Source organism: Bos javanicus, chromosome 19 (assembly GCF_032452875.1).
Source record: "Bos javanicus breed banteng chromosome 19, ARS-OSU_banteng_1.0, whole genome shotgun sequence".
In the NCBI taxonomy this organism is placed as follows: Eukaryota; Metazoa; Chordata; class Mammalia; order Artiodactyla; family Bovidae; genus Bos; species Bos javanicus.
The window spans coordinates 54,241,782-54,256,235 of record NC_083886.1 but is presented as its reverse complement, the minus strand read 5'-3'; the positions used below and the strand labels follow the sequence as shown (position 1 = coordinate 54,256,235).

Sequence of the window (14,454 nt, the reverse complement as noted above, 5' to 3'; positions counted from 1 at the left end):
TACCTTGTAATAAATTATAATGGAAAAGAATCTGAAAAAGAAAATATATACATACACAGAGACACACATGCATAACTGAATCGCTTAGCTAGAAGCTAACACAACATTGAAAATCAACTGTACTTCAGTTTCAAAAAATAAAGATGTTCTCACTGCATTAGCTGTAAGAAATTAGAATCATGCACTTATATGAGTGCAGAATTAATAAACGACAGTCTTTAAAAACAAAATCCACATACAAGGGAGGTCTCTCACAGAGGGTTGCGGTCTGGTCTCCAAAGTACAATCATGAAGGATTGGTTAATTGCTGTTTCCTCCCTCCTACAACAGTGTTCCTTAACCTCCCCAGGCCCCAGGATCCAGGTGAGTCCAGTCTGTGCTCCTGTTTAGGGGCCACGCAATAGGTTAGGTGGCCTGGGGCGGGTCCCAGGTGCTTGAAAAGCTTCAGCCCTGGAGGGCCTACTACGTGCCCAGCTGCCTCTCCACTTCCAGATGTGGCCTGCCCGCCCCCAACAGGCGTGTGTAGGAAATGGCAGGAATGGGCTTCACGGCCGCATGACCTGAAGCAATTTAGGATTCCTTCTCCTGTAAAATCTGGGCTGGGACAGGCTGCCCTTTGTAAGAAGTGTTCTAAGCACTGTGAGCTGTAGTAGGCCTCTGGGATCTCCAGGGTCAGGATCTCTGGGGGTGGGGCCCAAAGGTCAATATTTGCATGGTTTGCCCAGGGGATTCTTAGGCAAACTGAAAGCTTGAGAACTTCTGCAAGGGCCCTAACTGTGCTTATTTTAACTTGAGTTCTGATACATAAACACTGTGTGTCACGTACGTATAATATTTATCCACTGCATATACAGAATCAGCATCACATAACACAGCTCGCCTGTAAGTTACTTCCGTCTTGCAAATGTGAGGGGACCTGGTTGGGGGACAATTCAAGATTGTGCAATGTATTATATATATCCTGAGTTTCTCCCATGCAGACCATTGAGCATGTATCTGGTGTGGATGGTGTTACTTACTCCTTTCAGTCAACTCTGATTACAATAACGAGACAATATTTGTAGAAAAACTAAGAGCTGTCCCAAAACTGTTTTGTAAGACATTGATCTTGTTCAGCCAACAAGAGTGTCTGACTTTTTTACAACCCCATGGACTGTAGCCCGCCAGGGTCCTCTGTCCGTGAGATTTCTCAGGCAAGAATAAGTGGGTTGCCACTTCCTTCCTTCAATCCCAACCCAGGGATTGAACCTGCGTCTCTTGTGTCTCCTGTTGGCAGGCAGATTCTTCACCATAGATGGTTGATGGTTTAGTCACCAAGTTGCATCCTACTCTGGGAATCCCACGAACTGTAGCCCGCCAGGCTCCCCGTCCATGAGATTTCCCAGGCAAGAATACGGGAGTGGGTTGACATTTCCTTCTCCAGGGGATCTTACAGACCCAGGGATTGAACCAGGGTCTCCTCCTTTGCAGTCTGATACTTTACCGACTGAGCCACCTGGGAATTCCTTTGTAAGATGTTGCCAGTGTTATTTAGTTTTAACTGCCAAAGCTGACAGATCAAGGGTACTTGCTTCATCTCAATTCCTGACTTTTCCATCAACTTGAGAATAATACTGTCACGTCCGTCATTCACTTCGTGCCTCGGTATCTTTGCTTTCAGATCCATAAGGGCAGCATGAAAATATGTAACTTTTCTTAGTGGTATTTCCGACATTAATTAGTTCATATTTTTCATTGACACTGTCACTTGCATTAAAAAAAATGGCATTAAATGGAGTATGTATGTTTACCTGTATGTCTGTATTGTTAAATCTTTTTTGTATGTGTTTCAAACATTCTTAGACAGTAAAGCATAAATGGGAATGTAGATAAGTTATTTATGTTCCAGGATTAAGTAAGTACATTACTTTCTTAGAAAATATGTTTATAGTCCTTGCATTCCTAAGGATGTATACTGCCCAATACTGAACCACTAGCTGTGCTGTGCTGTGCTTAGTCATTCAGTCGTGTCCAACTCATTGCGACCCCATGAACTGTAGCCCATCAGGCTCCTCTGTCCATGGGGATTCTCCAGGCAAGAATACTACTAGAGTGGGTTGCCATGCCCTCCTCCAGAGGATCTTCCCAACCCAGGAATCAAACCCAGGTCTCCCAAATTGCAGGCAGATTCTTTACCATCTAAGCTACCAGGGAAGCCCTAACCACTAGTTTATGCGTGGCTATTTAAATTTAAGTTATTTAAAATAAAATAAAGGGACTTCCTTGGCAGTCCAGCAGTTAAGACGCCACGCTTTCAATGTAGTGGGCTCGGGTTCAAGCCCTGTTCATGGAACTAAGATCCCATGTGCCATGAGGTGCGGCTAAAAAAAAAAAAAAAAATTAAAATGTAATTCCTCAGCAGCACATTTCAAGTGTTCACTAGCCACAGATGGCTGGTGACTAACACACTGAAGCACACGAACATAAGGCATTTCCAACATTTCCATGCTCTCTGAAAGTTCTACTAGACAGCACTGTTACAGACGCTATACTATATCCAGTCATGTCTAGATGACAGCAAATGCTGGGGAACCATTTGTTGAATGAACAAGAAAATAATTAGCTCTAATTTGTCTTAATAATTCTTAAATGTGACAGTGAAAACAGAATCAGCTTTAGCCCAAACCCATGTTTTGACACAACTGGATTAGCGGGAATCATTCCTTGATTCTGCCAACTTCCAGTTTTGTTTTTAAGGAACACTTCACAAATTTTGGATCATATCTCACCCTATTTATCTGAGAATTTAATTCTATTTAAATCTGTCATATTTGTTTCTCCCAGTAAATCACCTAAACATTATTTGACCCAAACTGGGTGGTCCCAGTTGGATAGACGATATATGTATTAAATCTTCCAGGAAATCGATTTTTTCTTTTTCCCCAGTAAGTTGGGGTCGAATTCTAGACAAATTTATTTCTCAGAGGAAGAAAGAATTCTCTTAAGTTTTCTTTAAAAAAAAAAAAAAGCAAGTATCCCAGGATACCATATATCATCAAGAGGGAAATGGAAACTTCCAGGACAAAAACCTCACACCCAAGATGAATTCTGCAAAGAATGGTGAGTTGAAACTGATCCAGCTATTTGTTGGATTACAATAAATACACCTTTGGCATCAGCCCCACAATTTACTGCCTGGCTCCAGAAGATGAGGATACAAAAGGAGCTAGAAATTATACACAGCTCTCTTTATCCCAGGAGTGCAGGTTTTACCCCAAAAGAGGGGTTCCAGGCTGCAGCTCCCCCAAAGTAAGCAATCAAATCCCCCTCCAATCTTCCTCTTCCCCACCTCCTTTGCAAACAATATCTGAGTTTGCAAATGTTACCCAAGTTCCCTCCAGGATTATCAAAGGACTGTAACCTACTTAACCAAATAAACTGAAGAACATGCCAAAAACTGAAAGATGGGCTTCTGCAGTTCCAAATTTTCTACAGTAGGCCTTTCCCGTTAAAACAGCAACAAAAGCACACTTCTCCTGCAGAATCTTTTATAAATATGGTTTTAATGATTAAAATTACATTGACAGTCTATTGCAACAAGAAACGACTTTTCGATTTGCTCAACACAGAGAGTACTTTGCAGCTGTGCCCAAGGGAAAAGCAAAACCAGAAAATGAATTTTGTGTTAAATTGTACTGATGTGAAAAAAGTTAGCACTAACGTATTACTTTATTAACTTTAATAACGCTACCTTTATTACTCATTTGACTTGCTCTGATTCAACAGCTAAATGATTTAACAGGAAAGTTGTTCATGGAACACTGTTCTCAACAGCACAAAAGGGTCATTGCCGAAGATGGCCCTTCAGGACTCCAGGGCACCCCTAACTCTAAACGCGGTCCAGTCTCCTCTCTGCCGCATGCAACTGGTCCAACGGATATCCACTGCCAAATCCTAGCGGGCCCATTAATGACTTAGTCCTAGGTTAGAGCCATCTCCTCAAATTTCGATCCCTTCCCCGCCACGTTCATTTTCTTAAAATTATGCAACAAAATATTTAAAAGGTGCAGTTGCTTTCCCGCTACGTGCGCCCTAAAACTTGGGGGTTGAGTGCCACTTTTAACAAAGTAAGAAGGAAGAGCCGTTCGTTTTCAGCTGATTCATTTTCCTCTCTGCCTTTGGGGGGAAAAGTTGGGCTGCTCCGTTTTTGCTGCTCACCTCTTCCCCTCGTATTTTGTCTCCCATTCCTTCCCCACCCTCTTCCAGCCCGTTTCGCTCCCGCGCAAAACAGTCCGACCGCTCGAGACCAAGTTCAAAAATACTGAGGGCACCTGGGCCCTCCGCGCTCCAAGCAGCGCCCCTCGGGGGCAGGGGCAGGAAGCAGCCGCCTTCGCCGCATCCCAACTTCCCCCCATTCGGGCCAGAACAATGGCTTTTTGCCCGGAAAACGAAGTTCGGCGGAGGCCGGGCGAGCCCCGCAGACCAAGCGGGACTTGGCCGGTGATCGCCAGGTCAGAAGAAGGGAGGCGCTTCCTTCTTCCTCGCTAGGGACCTGCCCCAGCTTAGTGGACCCCCGGCGCCACCCGTGCCCCCAACCCAGCAAGACCAAGCGCGCGCGGGACCCCCGCCCCGGGCGCGAAGCCGAGCCCGCGGTGAACAATGCGCGCCCCGCCTCCTGGCACCGCCCCCACGCGCTCATTGGCCCGCTCCGGAACAGGGCGGCCCGCGGGGGCGGGTGGCGGGCTGGGGCGCGAGGGGTGCGGTGGCGGTGCGCGTGCGCGGGGCGGGCCTGCGCGGGGCGGGGGCGGTGCTTTGTGTGAGGCCGGCAGGGCGCGCGGCAGCTCTGGCTGTGCGGGGAGCGGCAGGCGCCGCGGTCGGGGCGGGGCGCGCGGCAGCATGGAGGAGCTGAGCAGCGTGGGCGAGCAGGTCTTCGCCGCCGAATGCATCTTGAGCAAGCGGCTCCGCAAGGTGCGTGCGGCCCGGCCTGCGCCCGCCCGTGCCCGCCCACCCCGGCTCACGCGCCTCTTCTCTCCCTGCAGGGCAAGCTGGAGTACCTGGTCAAGTGGCGCGGCTGGTCCTCCAAGTGAGTCCCCAACAATGCGGTGCCCGTCTTCCCGCCCGCGCCACCTCGGTGTGTGGTGGGAGAGCGGTGTGGGTTCCTCGCCCGCGCCGTCGGGGGGCGTCCGCGCGCCCGGCGGGAAGTTTGCGGGGGGCTCCGCGGGCTCCTCGAGTTTGGCGGTTAGGGGACGCCCAGCGTGCGCGGGGTGCCCTTTGTTTACAAGCCCGCGGGGCGCGGGGCTGGGCGGCCTCCCCGGAAGCCCCTCCGGCCCTCCCAGCTCCGCTCCGGGCTCCCGGGCCGCCTCTCCCCACGCCCGGCCCGCGCCCCTCCGGCGCCGCTCGTTCCTCCCGCGCCCATTTGTTGCATACGCCCCCGCCCGCCTCAACCGTCCCCGCGGGACTCCAGCCCCCCTCCTCTAGTCCGTATTTTCCCCGGCTGTAACCTGAGCTTTCTATTCATGGATGTAGGGCTCCTTTTTTTTTTTTCCTTTCCCCTCTTAATGGAAGGGAGGGAACTTGGCATCCCGGAAGGGGCTCTATTTACAGGCGATTCGCGCAGACCCGGTTCCCCATTCTTCCCGGACCGCACTTTTCTTTCTTTGCTTTCCCCACTGGGTGCCCCGGCCGGTGTTGGCCTGGATGCCAGCAACATTGTTCTTAATCTTTGGGCTGCGTTTCTGTGCCCCTAAGCGTCCCCCTCTCAGCATCCTGTAGGGAGCCTTCCCTTCCCTCCCTGGCTCCGGGCCAGAGTTTGGGGTCTTCCCTTTCTGCAACTTTCCATTTTATTGCGATTTGTTTTCTTCCTGTGGGAGGCTGTAGAGTCCTCCTGAGGCCGGGTGTTAATTGGGGGTGGAGGCAATGGTTTCCCTTTGAGTTTGAGAACAAGGTGTTGGCTTCAGAACTGAGTGTCCCGGGAGTTCATCCTGGATGTGGGTGAGACCGTGGGGAACAATCCCCAGTACCCCACTTCCCTGGCTGCCAGCAGGCATCAGGGAATAGTGGGGCAACCCCCACTTGGGCTGGTTTCGGAAGTGGCTGGTCGCTGCCTAGAACTTTAAGATGTCCTGTTCTTTGCTTTTCCAGACACAACAGCTGGGAGCCAGAGGAAAATATCCTGGACCCGAGGCTGCTCTTGGCCTTCCAGAAGAAGTGAGAAAGTTAACCAACCTGTGGGAGGGGGAAGCCAGTTGGGGGGACGCTGGCCTGTCACACAGTCATTCAGGGCAGTGCTGGCCCTCCAGAGTTCCTGGGCTTGGGCTGTAGTTTGAAGTCCCAGGTGAGTCGTCTTCTCCCTCCCTTCCCTCGGAGAGCCAGCACTGTGTCCAGATCTTGGGAATCCCTGAGTAAGTGCTGCTTTTGGTCTTTGTGACAGACTTGCCAAAATGAACCTTCTTGGACATCCTTTGTGAAAAGTTCTGGCTTTTCTTCTTGGCCTTTGCTGTTGACTAGCTTGCAAACAGCACTAATAAAAACCAGGGTGGCAGGTTTGCCCTAAAAAATGCAGACCTGGCCTCCCAGTCCTCATGCGTGGATTGAGCAAAAGAAGGCTCACAGAGGGGACAGGAACACACAGCAGAAAGTTATGCCTCCCGTGGTGTGTCTGGGCCAGGAGCAGCACGTTTATTTTTTTCCCGTGCTGCAAAACAGCTGGTCCCAAGTGAGCACCATGGGGGCCCCCTCAGCAGTCTCAGGGGCTGAATTCGCTGCTGTAATTCAAGATGTCGTATCTATTTTTAGGCAGGAGACTTGGGTTAAGAGAAGCCTCTTTGAAATACAGGGGAAAGTGTGGTGAGTGACTTGTGATGGCATAAGGTTCCAGGGAATCCCAGAGCAGACTGGTGGGGGTAAGGTGTGGGAACTGCCCTGTCGGTTGCTGCTGTTTAGTCACTAAGTCGTGTCTGACTCTTCTGCGACCCCATGGACTGTAGTCCACCAGGCTTCTCTGTCAGTGGGATTTCCTAGGCAAGAATACTGGAGCAAGTTGCCATTTCCTTCTCCAGGGGATCTTTCTGACCCAGGAAGTGAACCTGAATCTCCTGCGTTAGCAGACGGATTCTTTACCAGTGAGCCACCAGGGAAACCCCTTGCCCTGTTGGTAGAGGTTGATAAATTAAGTGCCCAAAAGCTTTCTCAGATGGGGTCGATCCAGCCAGCTGTTCTCTGTTGGTTCAACCTATGGCCGCCATTTTTTTGCTCTAGCAAGACGTTTTAGGTCTTCTCAAACGGGCCATGGAATGAGGGGGAAAGTAAGAGATTTCAGTATGGGTTGAGAGAGAAGACAATGAGCATATGCTTGCCTCGATACCTTTGAAAAAACTTACCAGCAGGCTTGCTGTCTGCTATTTAATTCATAACTCAAGTGCTGTAGGTCCCAAGGGGTGGGAGCTGGTACCTTTTTCTCTAAGTGTCCTGATTGTCCAGAGAGTGTGTGTCCTTCACTTCACTTTTACTTACAGTACAACAGGCAAGAACTGAGGTTAGCAGATGTCACAGAGATAGATGCAAGAGTTTAAAAGAACCATGGGGTACTCTGGTTTACATCACAGGGGTGATAAAACTGGGAGGTGGGTGCTCTGCCTTGTTCTTTTCACCCCCAGAGATTCCCCTCTGATCTAAGAACTGGTGGTTATTTGCTTGGTGTGGGGATGTGGTCTTTGACTGTCAGGGGAAGTCCATATTCTGGGCCCATGGGTACAGGTTAATGTGTCAGCAGAGACCCATGAGTGCTCCTGTCCTTTTAGGAGACAGGCTGGGGCTGCTCTAAGAGATCACCTTACAGGTGCCTATGAGATGATGTTTGCCCATTTTAATTACCAGGAAACTACTTCAGATAGAGCCTCTCCCCCTGGGGTAGCCTGGAATACATGCTTTCGGGGTGGTGGGTGGGGGCGGCTCTTTTGGCCCTCTGACCCTGAGTCATGGAGCTAGTTAACACTGTCCTGCCTTGAGCCCCAGCCACCATGCAGTCAGATACTGCCAGTACTTCCATCAGAACAGAGTCTAGGAACAGAAAGAACCAGAAAAAGGAAACAGGGAAAGAAATATATGCTGGGAGCACTGGCTCTGGGTAAGACCGTGGGGAAGAAGACCCCTTGGTTACCCCAGTGCTCCCATGACTGAGATTTTATGCAGGATGTAGAGAGGTGGAGAGTGGAGGGCAGTGGTCCTCACTCCCTGGCCTTGGACTCTCTTGTTTGGACTGAGAAAGTTGGACCATGTGACCATGAAGCCTCCTTCTAGTGGTGGTATAGAATTTCTGCTGTACTATCTCCCTGCAGATTTGCACAAAGTTGTTTTAAGAGGAATCAGAGAAAACTGGGAATAATTCCTTTCCCAGCTTTGCTTGAATTTCTTGACTTGTCTTTACTGAAACGTAAATGAAAGGGATCTGCACTTCTGCCTTGGATCTGTTCATTAACAGGGTATGTTTTTGCAGGGAAACTGGTGATAAGCTACCTGGGGGGATTTGAAGTCATAGGGTTCCAGGATAGCCGAAGGAAAAGTCTGTGACTCTGATTGCTGATTGTCTTCAGGGAACACGAGAAGGAGGTGCAGAACCGGAAGAGAGGCAAGCGGCCCAGGGGCAGGCCGAGGAAGCACACCGTGATGTCCTCCTGCAGCCGACACTCCAAGCTCAAGGTGGGTGGCTACTGCCCTGGATTTGGCGGCTTACCCCCAAGTGCTGGCTCTCTGCCGGCCCAGTGAAAAGTGGTGGCAGGAGGGTTGCAGGCTTGGGGGAAGGAGGCCAGCTGGCATCTCCAGGCAAGTCTTTCCCTTGCTCAGAAGACTTTGGCTCTGCTTCCCCCTGGACTGCCACTCTGAGGCTCTGCCAGCAGGGGGCAACAGTGAACCTCAATTCTCTGCCTCCTGCCCTGTCCCTCTGGGGTGGCGGAGCACCACCCCCACCCCAGCTGGTTTCTTACTCTGGTGAGGTCCACTCTGTGCTACTTTCTCACCTCCAGTGGCTTACAAGGAACAAAAAACAGGACACATGTATACAGTAGGTGCTCATAGGCGTGCCAGGTAGGTGCACACATGCCTGGGCTCCATGGCACAGCTGCAAGATCAGACGTGTCTTTGATTTCTCTCTTGAAGACGCTGCCCTCCAGGCCTGAACGCACACGTTGGCTTGAGAAGCGGCAGCAAGGTGGGGAGCTGGCCAGGCAAGGAGACTCCAGACTCCTTGGGCTTGATTCCAACATCCCCAGTTTGGGGCAGAAGAGCTTTGTGGCCAAGAGCAGGTGTTGGCTCAGTCTCCCTAAAGTACCCCTTTACACAGGGACCTGAGAACCAGGAAAGTGTTCCAAATTAGTGTTTGGGATGACACCCCGAGGATGTGGAGGGCAGTGGTTGGTTTTCCTGTGTGCTGGAAGGATCTGAAGGGATCATCTTTGGAAATGGAGAGATTGAAGCAAGATATCCTGGTCGCAGAGCCCTTGCACACACTGCTTCACTCCACCCTGCCCCTCTGAGACACGTGAATTGTGCTGTTCTGAATTTCCCTGTGCCAGGTGTCTGCCAAGGGCCGGGAGCTTCTCACAGGCCCCTGGAAGGCGCAGGGCCCAGTGTCAGCCTGCGAATGTTTCTGTCCATCACTCAGGCTTCTCTTTGTGAGCCACCTGTTTTTCTTTGTTCTCTTTCACTTCTAACTGCGCTGCTTAGGACATCAGAACCAGACTGTGAGATCGCTCCCTCCTGGCCGCCTCTCTGGTCTGGAAGCTGCAGGAGGGGCTGGCTCCAAGGTGTCCAGTGAATGCCCCTGGAGACCAGGCTTTAGAAGTGACACCTCATCCTTTGTTGTTGCAGGAATCTGACGCCCCTTCCAAATCTAAATCCAGCAGCTCTTCCTCTTCCTCCACGTCCTCCTCTTCCTCCTCAGAGGAAGAGGAGGACAGTGACCTAGATGCCAAGAGGGGCCCACGGGGCCGCGAGACTCACCCGGTGCCTCAAAAGAAGGCCCAGATCCTGGTAGCCAAGCCTGAACTGAAGGACCCCATCCGGAAGAAGCGGGGCCGCAAGCCCCTGCCCCCGGAGCAGAAGGCAGCCCGGAGGCCCGTGAGCCTGGCCAAGGTACTAAAGACGGCCCGGAAGGACCTGGGGGCACCCGCAGGCAAGCTGCCCCCTCCACTCAGCGCCCCTGTGGCCGGCCTGGCGGCCCTGAAGGCCCATGCCAAGGAGGCTTGTGGTGGCCCCAGTGCCATGGCCACCCCGGAGAACTTGGCCAGCCTGATGAAGGGCATGGCCGGCAGCCCCAGCCGTGGGGGCATCAGCTGGCAGAGCTCCATCGTGCACTACATGAACCGGATGAGCCAGAGCCAGGCCCAGGCTGCCGGCAGACTGGCCCTCAGGGCCCCAGCGACCGGCAAGTGCAGCCTCGGGCTGGACCTCAAGATGAGGACGCAGAAGGGGGAGCTGGGGATAAGCCCCCCAGGAAACAAAGTCCCAAAGACCCCGAGTGGAGCTGTAGAGCAGAAAATAGGGAGCACAGGAGGGCCCCCGCACGTCCACAGTGGCAACAAGGTCCTTGCTGGGTGCCTGGGCCCCCAGCCTGCACCCCCCCAGGAGCTAAGCCTCCAGGTCTTGGACTTACAGAGTGTCAAGAATGGCACGCCAGCAGGGGGCATGGTCGTCCGCCACGCCCCAGCCACCAAGGGCGTTCCTGCCACCAACCCAGCCACTGGGAAGGGTGCTGGGGGCGGCCCCACTGCAGGAAGTGGGACCGGCCTGCCCACCGATGTCAGCAAGGGTGAAAAGCTGGTCTCCAGAGCGGCCGCCATGCCCACCCCTGCAGGCAAGAGGGACTGTGGGAAGGGCAGCACGGCCCCCGGGCAGGAGGGCCACCCGACGTCAGGAGAAGCGCGGAAGACAGCTGCACTCTCTGAGATGAGTACCGGTGAGGAGAACAGCAGCTCCGACTCGGACCCTGACTCGGCCTCCCTGCCCAGCGCCGGGCAGAACCTCTCCGTGTCCGTCCAGACCAGCCAGGACTGGAAACCCACCCGCAGCCTCATCGAGCACGTCTTCGTCACCGACGTCACCGCCAACCTCATCACCGTTACGGTGAAGGAGTCTCCCACCAGTGTGGGCTTCTTCAACCTGAGACATTACTGACGCGGCCTGGCTGCCCTGGCTCCCCTGCCCTTCTCTGGCCTCTGGCTATGCTTTGACACGTGGCTTGCATCCCAAGTCCTCTCCAGGGGCCAGTGGCCTTCAGGGGCAGACTTGGGTGGGAGTTCCCCTGGGCCCAGCCTTCCCTGTGACTTGAACAGGGGAGGCACCGTGATGCCTTGCCGCCTAGCCTTCACCCTTGTTCCTACCTCTGGGCCTTTGCATTGCTCCCCATTTGCCTCAGGAAGTCTGGGTGGCCGCCTGGGGCTCGGTGAAATGTTCCCAAGAGCGTCCTGTGTTTCTTAAGCCCGACCACGTTCACTATTTGAACTGCCTTCATGGTTTGTGATGACAGCAGTGGTCAGCTTGCCTCCCCGTCTCCCCCGGGCACTGGTGTTAAGAGGAGGGGTCTTCTCCAGGTCCAGCTTGGTGGTTCTTGCCAGTGGCTGGAAGAGAGGGTTGCTTAAGGCTCGGGGGAGGTAAGGCCTGGGGGGTGCCACTCCTGGGAGTACTCTGCTCAGGTTGTGGGAGGAGCGGGGAAGGGGGCATGCTGGTCAGAACCCCCGACTCAGAGCACCGCCTGAGCCGGCAAGGGTGAGGACACTGTTCACCTCCCTGTCTGCTCTCACCTCAGACGGCTGAGGGCTTGTGGCCTTAACGTTAGCCATCAGGCATGGCAGTTGGAATCAGGAACCCTAGAGAGGTAGGTGTGGGTGCCGTCTCACCCTGATTCAGATTAACAGCTGCAGCCCCCACATGTTGACCCAGAGTCCAACACGGGCAGGGAGGGGGCTGGTCCCAGAGCTGTTCGCCCAAACCTCCCAAGCTCGGGGGACAGAAGGAGAAGGGCGTACTTCCACTGCCCTCCTTTCTGCCACCCGGTGCAAGGACTGCCTTAGTCCTAATCGTGGCCCCGCAAACTGGGCCATGTGGGCAGTTGCTGGTAGTCTGCTTCCCTTCCCCTTGGCTGGCTTCCTGCACTTCCCACCTACCTCCCCTGACAATCCCCCCCACCCCTGCACCTCTGGGGGTTCCATATTCTCTTTCCCAGCTGAGAAGCTGTTTCTCCGTACCATTTGGGAAGTGGGACAAATCTGAGTGGTCCACCTGGCAGAGGGTCTCCAGAAAGGCTGGAGCTGCCAGACCAACTGCCTCCCCCGAGATGGCTGAGTCCAGAAGCAGTCTTGGCAATTCCAGCCAACAACAGAATTGCTGTTACTGACTTGGGGCAGAGAGGTGCATCAGTGAGTGGAGTCACTGGTCTTTGATGCCAAAAAGAGAAGTGGGAATGCAGGGAACTTTATTTCTGCTTCAATTACCGGTTAACATCAGCCAGCAGGTGTAGAGTCTTCTGTTGTTCCCATAACCCTGAGGGCAGGGGACACAGTGGGCTCTAGTGTCTGAGGGTAGGCCTCCCAGAACTCCAGCCCCCCCAGTCCCTCACCCTCCACGCCAAATAGGAAGATACGGCTTTTGTGTAGCCAAATCAATTTCAACAGTGTGCCTTTGGGGACAGATCCACATCCAAGACCTGGTTGAGGGGTGTCCAGATGCAGTTTCCGACTCGTGTGTGATAGCCATGCTATCTGCAATTGGAATGGTGCCCACTTGGGCAGACCCAAGGGCTGGGGGTCCCAGACAGCCAGGCTAAAACTGGAAAGTGGGCCATAAAGGGGAAGAATGCTCCCTCCACTACCCCAGCAGGAGATGGAGAGATGCCAGTGCACTGCCCTGTCTGGAAGAAAGGGGTGCCAGCACACTGGTCCCCTGGCACCAGCCTCATTCCTGTCCCCGGATGCCCCTGGGTGTGACTAAAGGGACTCTCGGGCTGCCTCCCCATCAGAGGAGCTCATAACCTTCAAGTTGTGCTGCCTTAGAGGCTGCAGAGCCAGGCCAGCAGCGGCTCTCCCCTTCACACCTTCAGGGTACCCCTATTCTGGACTAACCATACAGTTCCAGCCGCCAGGTCTTCAAACCCCAACTGGGTGCCTTTCTGTTTACCAGCTACTTCAATCCCAAAGTTTGAATCTGCAAACATCTTACTCCCAGCCACTTTGCCTTCTTGCTGTGTTGCATGTTTTTTCTTGGTGCTTGTGAGCCCAAGCGGTTCATGTCTCTAAGTGTGAGTGTGTGTATACACACGTGCAGGCGTGACAGCCTTCGCTGAAGAGTTAGATGCTTAGAGTTGGTTGTCATGTTTACCGATAAATAAAAGCAGTACTTTTCCATTTGCTACTGCTGTGTGTGTGTGTGTGTGTGTGTGTGGCTAAGCATTGGTCACACATTTAACTGGTTTCTTCATCCTGCAGGGTTTCCTATGCTGAACTGCATCACAATGTATATTGAGTGTTGTTTTAATCCTGTTTTGTCAGTTTGCTTCCGTATTGGATAGGAAGAGTGGCCAGTCTTGTCTTCTATAGGGGATTTGGCATATTTTTATATATATATTTTTCATACCAAAAAGAGTGTCCCTTGTTTGGGGTTACACTCAAACATTCTGACCTGACTAAGAGGGCTCTAGGCCTAGAGGTTTTATTAGGAGAGAACTTTGGGGGAGGACCAGAGTTTTGGACCATTGCCAATCACTAGCTTGATTTGTGTTTTTTAATTTAAAAAAAAACAAAGCCCCATCATTCATGTATGCCACTTCTAATTACTTTAAACTATGGGTGTTTGTTTGCTTTTTTTTAAAGAGAACAAAAGTGGATATGTTATTGCCTTGGGAAACTTAAGATCTTTGTTGAAACAGTACAGCAGCCCAGCCCCCATATTCAGTCGGACCAACTAGTTAAAAGGAAAAACTTCCCCCAGGAAACTCACAGCGGTTTAGGGGGGAAAGGGTGGGAGGAGAGGAAGATCGTACCTAGAGGACCAGATCTTTGCTCACATACATCTAAAGGTTCTGTGGATTTTCTAGTTTTGTTTTGTTTTGTTTTGTTTTGTTTTTGAAAACTAACACTAGCAATAGGTTGCTGATCTTTTTAGACGGATGTTAATTTATTTTGTAGGGGAGAGTCATTAGCAGATGGTATCAGAGGGTTTTTGTCTTAACTTTTTGTTAACTCTTGGTATATCAATAAATTCTTAACTTTCCAGCTTGGTGTGTGTCATGAGTGATACCCAGAAACAGCAGTCTCTTCACTTTACCTTTCTTGAGGCAAAATACTTATCTCAACTTGAATCATGGGGTGAAAAAATTAAAGGCTTTGCAGAAGTTTCAGCCACTTTAATGGGGTCAAAAAAATGTTTTTCTAAGCAAAGGGGTGGGTTTGATTATGAGTCCCTACACCAGCATTTCCCAGATAAGGC

The 14,454-nt window shown here is 52.0% G+C and overlaps 1 protein-coding gene across 4 annotated transcripts; it reads left to right on the top strand.

Annotated features, from left to right (window-relative positions):
- Positions 1-4,782: 4,782 nt before the first annotated feature.
- CBX2 (chromobox 2) lies at positions 4,783-14,240 on the top strand. Of its 4 annotated transcripts, XM_061392666.1 has the most exons (5): positions 4,783-4,947; positions 5,019-5,062; positions 6,121-6,186; positions 8,571-8,676; positions 9,844-14,240. In XM_061392666.1, exons 1-5 carry the CDS (start codon positions 4,876-4,878, stop codon positions 11,146-11,148), a joined length of 1,593 nt encoding a protein of 530 aa, XP_061248650.1. In that variant the 5' UTR covers positions 4,783-4,875; the 3' UTR covers positions 11,149-14,240. The 4 variants fall into 4 exon arrangements, with proteins under 4 accessions (XP_061248650.1, XP_061248653.1, XP_061248652.1 ...); XM_061392669.1 differs by lacking the exon at positions 4,783-4,947 and having other exon boundaries at positions 5,040-5,062; positions 8,474-8,676; XM_061392668.1 differs by lacking the exons at positions 4,783-4,947; positions 5,019-5,062 and adding an exon at positions 5,095-5,501 and having other exon boundaries at positions 8,474-8,676.
- The last annotated feature ends 214 nt before the right edge of the window (positions 14,241-14,454 follow it).